We start from the raw sequence: 8,516 nt of genomic DNA on the forward strand, positions 1-8,516 counted from the left end.
GCGAGGTAGCGCAAGGAAACAGACGAAAGAATGGCCCAACCCACCCACATACACATGTATATAAATACACGTCCACACACGCAAATATACATACCTATACATCTCAATGTACACATTTATATACACACACTGACATATACATATATACATATGTACATAATTCATACTGTCTGCCTTTATTCATTCCCATCGCCACCTCGCCACACATGAAATATCAACCCCCCCCCCCCCCTCATGCGCGCGAAGTAGCGCCAGGAAAAGACAACAAAGGCCACATTCGTTCACAGCTCAGTCTCTAGCTGTCATGTAATAATGCACCGAAGCCACAGCTCCCTTTCCACATCCACGCCCCACAGAACTTTCCATGGTTTAACCCAGACGCTTCACATGCCCTGATTCAATCCATTGACAGCACGCCGACCCCGGTATACCACATCGTTCCAATTTACTCTATTCCTTTCAAGCCTTTCACCCTCCTGCATGTTCAGTCCCCGATCAATCAAAATCTTTTTCACTCCATCTTTCCATCTCCAATTTGGTCTCCCACTTCTCCTCTTTCCCTCCACCTCTGACAAATATATCCTCTTCGTCAATCTTTCCTCACTCATTCTTTCCATGTGACCAAACCATCTCAAAACACCCTCTTCTGCTCTCTCAACCACACTCTTTTTATTACAACACATCTCTCTTACCCTGTTATTACTTACTAGATCAAACCACCTCACACCACATATTGTCCTCAAACATCTCATTTCCAGCACATCCACCCTCATCCGCACAGCTCTATCCATAGCCCACGCCTCGCTACCATACAACATTGTTGGAACCACTATTCCTTCAAACATACCCTTCAAACATCCCTCAACCCTACTGTACCTAATAACCTTGCTCTTATTCACATATATTCTCAACTTTCTTCTTTCACACACTTTACCAAACTCAGTCACCAGCTTCTGCAGTTTCTCACATGAATCAGCCACCAGCGATGTATCATCAGCGAACAACAACTGACTCACTTCCCAAGCTCTCTCATCCTCGACAGACTTCATACTTGCCCCTCTTTCCAAAACTCTTGCATTCACCTCTCTAACAACCCTATCTATAAGCAAATTAAACAGCCATGGAGACATCACCCACCCCCGCCGCAAACCTACATGCACTGAGAACCAATCACTTTCCTCTCTTCCTACACGTACACATACCTTAAATCCTCGATAAAAACTTTTCACTGCTTCTAACAACTTACCTCCCACACCATATATTCTTAATACTTTCCACAGAGCATCTCTATCAACTCTATCATATGCCTTCTCCAGATCCATAATGCTACATACAAATCCATTTACTTTTCTATGTATTTCTCACATACATTCTTCAAAGTAAACACCTGATCCACACGTCCTCTACCACTTCTGAAACCACACTGCTCTTCCCCAATCTGATGCTCTGTACATGTCTTCACCCTCTCAATCAATACCCTCCCATATAATTTCCCAGGAATACTCAACAAACTTATACCTCTGTAATTTGAGCACTCACTTTTATCCTCTTTGCCTTTGTACAATGGCATTATGCAAGCATTCCGCCAATCCTCACGCACCTCACCATGAGTCATACATGCTTTAAATAACCTTACCAACCAGTCAACAATACAGTCACCCCCTTTTTTAATAAATTCCTCTGCAATACCATCCAAACCCACTGACTTGCCGGCTTTCATCTTCCGCTGAGCTTTTACTACCTCTTCTCTGTTTACCATTCATCCTTGAAGAAAACAATGATAGTTTAGAAATGAGTCTTTCCGCAGCACCAGAGTTGCAACTACGATCTATTGATTGGATTTTCTTTTTTTTTTTTTTTTGTAAATAGATTAAGACAAAAGTAACATGCATATTAGATCAAGTTCTCAAATCCTGCACGCATTCGTAGAGACCAGTTATTGAAAACACACACACACACACACACACACACACACACCGAGGGTGAGAAGGGCTTGATGAACCCGACAATGTCGGACTCGAAGACAGGTCGCTTGTACCCCGCGGCGTGCGCTTCCATGTACAGAAACTCGCTGGCATCGATGTCCTTGAACCTCTCCCACGTCGTTACCAGCAGCGTTGACACGTTCACCTCCTGTGTGTGGAGGTGGAGGAAGGTTTGAGTAGCTTGAGATATAGATATCCTAACACCAGAGGGGAGGTTACCAGGTATTATGTACTTCTGCCTACGACCAGGGCATTGTCTATGCATATCTAGCTACAACCGAGTGATGTATGTTTTTTTTTTTTTTTTTTTACCTCTGGCTATAACCGAGGATATATATTTCTACTTCTGGCTACAACCAGGGAATTTACTAATGTATATCTGGCTACAACCAGATATATATTTCTACCTCTGGCTACAACCAGGGAATTTACTAATGTATATCTGGCCACAACCGGGATATATATTTCTACTTCTGGCTACAACCAGGGGTTGTATTATGTACATCTGGCTACAAACGAGGAATATATATTTTCACTTCTGACTACAACCAGGGAATTTATCACGTACATCTGGCTACAACCAGGAATATACATTTTTACTTGTGGCTACAACCAGGGGGTTGGATTATGCACATCTTCCCACAACCAGGGGGTGTATATGCACGTCTGGTCACAAGTGTTGTAGAACGTGTTCGTGGATGATGAGAAAGAGGCGTTGTGGACCTGCTTTCTGCTCCTTAGTCAATATACACTCGTCACACTCTCAAATAATCACGATAACGTAAAGTTAGTTTATCTCATGGTAAGTGAGGTTAGTGATAACTGATGATAACTGATGATAGCTAATGTCTAAAGCGTGTAGAATGTCAGGTCCTCAGTTAAGTTTTTGAATATAGCTTAAACTTTATCTTTTTTCTTTATTCCTTTTTGTAGAGCTGTAGTTTTAAGCTGAACTTTTTTGTCGAAGAGCTTAAAGCTGGCCTTTTCGTCGAAAATTAGCTTTGATAAAGTGGACTTTTTGTCAAACTGTAGCTTTAAGCTTGCCTTTCTGTCGGAACGTAACTTTAACTTGGGCTTTTTATTTCGATGTAGCTTTAAAGTCGACTTTTCTTTTTTGTATGTGTGTGTGTGTGTGTGTGTGTGTGTGTGTGTGTGTGTGTGTGTGTGTGTGTGTGTGTGTGTGTGTATGTGTCAGAGGTAACAATGATACAGTATGACGCCAATTCATTTTCGCCGCTCAATGCACTGCGGACTTTGGTCATCTGTCCTGTGATCCGACACCTTCGTGCTAAATACAAAGGATGATCGTTGAAGACAGTTACACCAAATGAATGCAAAACCACTTGGTAGAAGAACAAAATAACTAATAAACGCAACAGCCAATTAAGAATGATCAAGGTAGAACCAATTGGACTTGATAGTATAAACTGTATTGAAGTTATTATATATGGAAATCTTTTTGCTTAGCACATACCTACATGATGGAACATGAAGTTATTCCAGAAAATATCAAAATTATGATTATCTTCATGAAAATCAAAAAAAAAAAAAAAAAGAAATCCAGTTTCTGTACAACACTAACGTACTGGAGATGAAAGCTTCTAGCTTACCCCACGATGAACCATCCCAACCAAGCCTGACCAGGAACCGTTGGCTGCTCGCACACCTCCCTCGTTGTCTGGGACCTTCACCAGCCTCATACTGGGGAAGGAGGGAGCAGATGGCTAGTATTGGTTGGTCTTGTTGGTGATGTCAGCGGTAGAGGGAGTAGTCACGCGGGTGAGAGGTTACAACAGGTGATGATCAGTAGTGCTTGGGGTTAAGGGAGGGGGGAAAAAAAAAAGGTAGATGTGTTAAGGGTATTGTTGGTAGTGACTGGAAGTAGGTGTCGAGAGAAGGAATACTGTAGTGGGGTGAGATGATAGTGATGCTTGGTAGCCAGTGCCACTCTGGCTGTGAGGACGTAAGCATACGCCATAGAGGGTCATAGAGGAAGTCTGACTCACGAATCTGAGGCTGTGAGGGGCCCATGGAACAATACTGGATCGTTCATTTGCTGTATAGGGGCGTGTCTGATCCTGATGACCTCCCTTGTTGTTATTCTATGATCTCTCAGATAGAAGAGGTGGAGGCACTACCGAATGTCCTTCCACTACCTTGCCCAGATGTGCTGCAAGGGATGTAATACAGGAATGGACTTCATTGGGAAGTGATCAGTCATTATGCGACTGAACGTAAAATGTGACTAGCTACGCATCTGAGAACAAAAGAAATTTGATCTGAAGAGCAACCCGGATTTTAATTTCCATTTTCTGTTAGGTGTTATGGTAAGACAGGACAACAAAAGGAAATTATAAGGTGAGCTAACTAGTTCATACGTTCTCTCTCGTATGACTATATCTAAATCTGCTGCTGTATGGAGAGTAAATTCAATTTTCATAGAGGTTAATAACATCTCTAGATAAGAAGCTGATGGTGTAATGCACTGGTGAATGCTCACTTATACTTACAAAAAAAAAAAACGGAAACAGAAATACGTAGCCTCAGTGATACACAAATCATATCAGGACAACTAACGATGATTCAACAAACAACAAAGTGAATAGTGCAAATATTTTCGACACATCACACTTAAAAACATTTGGAGGTAAAGGACCAACCTTACGTAGGCTTTTAAGGTGACATTTGTCCTACAAAATTGCTCATGTTTGATGACAAATTACATCAACGAAATGGTTCATATCTGATGACAAATTATACTTACAAATGCTTTGGGCTCTCTGGAATTATACTCACGTTCTTATAAAGATGATCTATACCACAAATGCACTGATGCTATTGAACCTGAAAATAACTCCCTCGAAACTGGTAAGCATAGATAATATGAAAATGATACACGACATGAAATACTGCTCAACATTCTAAGCAAACCGTGATTAAAAAACCTCTGCAATGCGACGAAACAGATGTTCCAAAAGATTCTCTCAATTTCAGACGAAGAGGGAAAAAAATCTATAAAAAAAAAAAAACAGGAGTGCTTTTGGAATGTTTAAAGCAGAAAAGTCTTCGACTTGAGGTGAGTTAAAATGAAGGCGTCTGGCAGCTCACTCACCATAGTCCAAGGTGCTGGCTGATGATCCGGAACACCTCCATCAGCGTGCCCACGAAGTGGAATCCTGACGACGACCCGTCCTGCATCACGATTATGTGAGGCATGAACTACGGAGGAGAGACGAGGTAAACGAAAACGTCATCAAGTTGACAGAACAACGACAGCGGGTGGGTGGAGAACTAGAGGGCGGTGGGTGAGATGAATAGACCATGAGTGGGGGGGAGGAAAATGGAGTAAGGAGGGTAGGGGAAAGACATGAGACCTGATGGCCTTTGACGAGAATTTAGAGTCAAGATATCTGGATATTTGAGGAAGGTGCTGGAGCGTTGCGAGAGTCATGGACAGTTATAAAAGGATTTTGGAAGGTCCTGAAGAACTCATAGATCCGCCATACCACACGAGTCTTGGGCGTTGCCCTTTGTACATCCGTGTGATCACTTTAATCCGTTGCTTTGTGTAGTCATCTTACATCCAGAGAACCGAGAATCATCAGATGAGAGGATGTAGTGATTGAAATATGACTGAAGACATGATGTGTGCTGGAGGGGTAGAGAGGGTTGCTACTGATGGGGAAAGTTTATGTCGGTGACTCGAGTATTGACCCCACCCGACTGTGCCCACCACAACCCCACAGAAATCCACGACACCCACGATCACACAGCAACCTACCGTCACACAGCATCCACCACACTACTATAGCACCCCACCGTCACACACAACCCACCGTCACACAGCATCCACCACACCACAGCACCCTATTGTCACACAGCAACCCAATGTCAGTCACACAACATCCCACCATCACACAGCACACACCACAATACGGCACCCACCACAATACGGCACCCACCGCCACACAGCACCAATTATTATCACAGCAACCCACCACATCACAGCACCCATCTCACACGCCACCCACCGTCACACATCATCCACCGACACACAGCAACAGCCGTAACACATAACCTATCGTCACACAGCAACCCACCGTCACAGCACCCACGACGATGCAAGGCTCCCCACCCTCTTCTCCTATGATCGTGGCCATGATAGATGGGCCAGTATCGACGACGAACCAAGTAGTTGAAGAACGACAAGATGTAATGTGTCGTCGCTAGCTGGGAGGAGAGAAGAGTGACCCACTAATGCTGGTACCTCGTTCTCAAAATGGGCGGATGAGAACTGTTTATGAAATGATGGATTATGCAAGGCCCTCCGAGCACGTCAGAGGTGGTTCTCCAATATGAAAACTGTACTGAATTAAAATTCTGTTATTGAATTCTCGTGTTTCGTTTTGAGGCATGAGAAACGACCCATGTGAAATTCATGTCACCTTACCTTTGTATGTCGCGTTGAAATGATATCTCTGTGTCTTCTTCTGTTTATCATTGTTCTGTGCTGTTTCACTTTCTCTTTTTGCTGTTTCTCACTGTCCCTTTCTATTTCTTCGTGTTTTGTTCTACTTCTCGATATCTTCTTTCTCCTCTGTCTCGTTCTATTTCTCTGTGGCTTGTTCTGTTTCTCGATATCTCTTTTTTTTTTCTCTACGTCTCGTTCTATTTCTCTGTGTCTTTTTCTGTTTCTTTATGTCTGGTAACAGCCCTGACATTTGTAGCCTAATATGTAGAGAATCTTTTTCCTTGAATCTATTCATAAAATCTCTTTCCAAATGTCATGAGAAAGGTTCGACTGACCCGGCCCAATACTGACCACCTAAGTGAGAATATTCATGAAACAAAAGGTTGTCACTCGTTAGTCTACCTCATGGCTACAGGCGACTCCTTGTGGTCTGCAGTGTTCAGTGCCTCACCGTTGACACCCGTGTGTGAGAGGGATGGATGTCAGTAAGATGGCTAGGTGTCAGGTGGATGGGTATCAGATGGAGGGATGTCAGTTGGATGGGTATCAGATGGAGGGATGTCTGTCAGAAGGCTAGGTGTCAGATGGAGGGACGCCAGGTGGACGGGTTTCAGATGGAGGGACGTCAGGTGGATGGGTGTCAGATGGAGGGATGTCTGTCTGAAGGCTAGGTGTCAGATGGAGGGACGTCAGGTGGATGGGTGTCAGATGGAGGGATGTCTGTCAGAAGGCTAGGTGTCAGATGGAGGGACGTCAGGTGGATGGGTGTCAGATGGAGGGATGTCTGTCAGAAGGCTAGGTGTCAGATGGAGGGACGTCAGGTGGATGGGTGTCAGATGGAGGGATGTCTGTCAGAAGGCTAGGTGTCAGATGGAGGGACGTCAGGTGGATGGGTATCAGATGGAGGGATGTCTGTCAGAAGGCTAGGTGTCAGATGGAGGGACGCCAGGTGGATGGGTGTCAGCTGGAGGGACGTCAGGTGGATAGGTGTCAGATGGAGGGACGTCAGGTGGATGGCTGTCAGATGGAGGAACGCCAGATGGATGGGTATCAGATGGATGGGTGTCAGGTGGATGGGTATCAGATGGAAGGATGTCTGTCAGTAGGCTAGGTGTCAGATGGAGGGACGTCAGGTGGATGGGTGTCAGATGGAGGGACGTCAGGTGGTTGGGTGTCAGGTGGAAGGACGTCAGGTGGATTGGTATCAGATGGATGGGTGTCAGGTGGATGGGTATCAGATGGAAGGATATCTGTCAGAAGGCTAGGTGTCAGATGGAGGGACGTCAGGTGGATGGGCGTCAGATGGAGGGACGTCAGGTGGATGGGTGTCAGGTGGATTGGTGTCAGTTGGGCAAGTATCAGACAGAACGATGTTAGATGGTTGGCTGTCGGATGGACGAACGTGATATGGACGTGTGTCAGAAGGAAGGCTGTTGGCTGGACAAGTGTCATGCTGTGAGAAAATAGCTTTACTCTTAGACTTTAAGTCTGTCTTCGTCTAAGAAACAAATCTGTTGTAATCAGTGTAAGATTAAGGTGCCAGCACCCGGGATAGGTGACTCTTTATATCAATAGCTTAACACAGTCAATTCCAGGTGTTTATCCTCCCATTGGAGCTGGTTGATCAATGGTTACCTGGCTTAGGCTGGGTTCTGTGTGTGTGTGTGTGTGTGTGTGTGTGTGTGTGTGTGTGTGTGTGTGTGTGTGTGTAAACGAACCTTTTAGATTTCTTCGAAAGAGTGAGTTTTGCCTTGGAAAAAGAATTAAAGAAGGCTTGGTGGAATGTTTGTATCTGGACTACCAGAAAACGTTTGACGCTGTACTGCATGAGATACTAATTTAGAAACTGGATCACCCAGCAGGAATGAGGTGGACGCTCCTTCAATGGATACAAGACTATCTTTGTGGAAGATATCGAAGTACACATGTCAGGAAAGCCTTCTCAAAATCATCAGCGGAGTACCACAGTTTTCTGTAAGGGAACCATTAATCTTCTTGATCAATGTGCATAACTTGCCAGAGGGTATGGACTCGTACCTGAATTTTTTGTACGGAGATGA

General features: G+C 44.3%; 1 protein-coding gene across 1 annotated transcript in view; it reads right to left on the reverse strand.

Annotated features, from left to right (window-relative positions):
• LOC139755676 (uncharacterized) overlaps positions 1-5,199 on the reverse strand; it is a 29,691-nt gene extending 24,492 nt beyond the window's left edge. The window contains exons 1-3 of the mRNA XM_071674322.1: positions 5,098-5,199; positions 3,596-3,686; positions 1,978-2,133 (exon numbers count right to left, since the gene is read on the reverse strand). Coding sequence (XP_071530423.1) covers positions 1,978-2,133; positions 3,596-3,686; positions 5,098-5,183 — 333 coding nt within the window. The 5' untranslated portion in view covers positions 5,184-5,199. The remainder of the gene's footprint in view (positions 1-1,977; positions 2,134-3,595; positions 3,687-5,097) is intronic.
• Positions 5,200-8,516: the final 3,317 nt, after the last annotated feature.

The sequence above is a fragment of the Panulirus ornatus genome, chromosome 19 (assembly GCF_036320965.1).
Source record: "Panulirus ornatus isolate Po-2019 chromosome 19, ASM3632096v1, whole genome shotgun sequence".
NCBI classification, from domain to species: domain Eukaryota; kingdom Metazoa; phylum Arthropoda; class Malacostraca; order Decapoda; family Palinuridae; genus Panulirus; species Panulirus ornatus.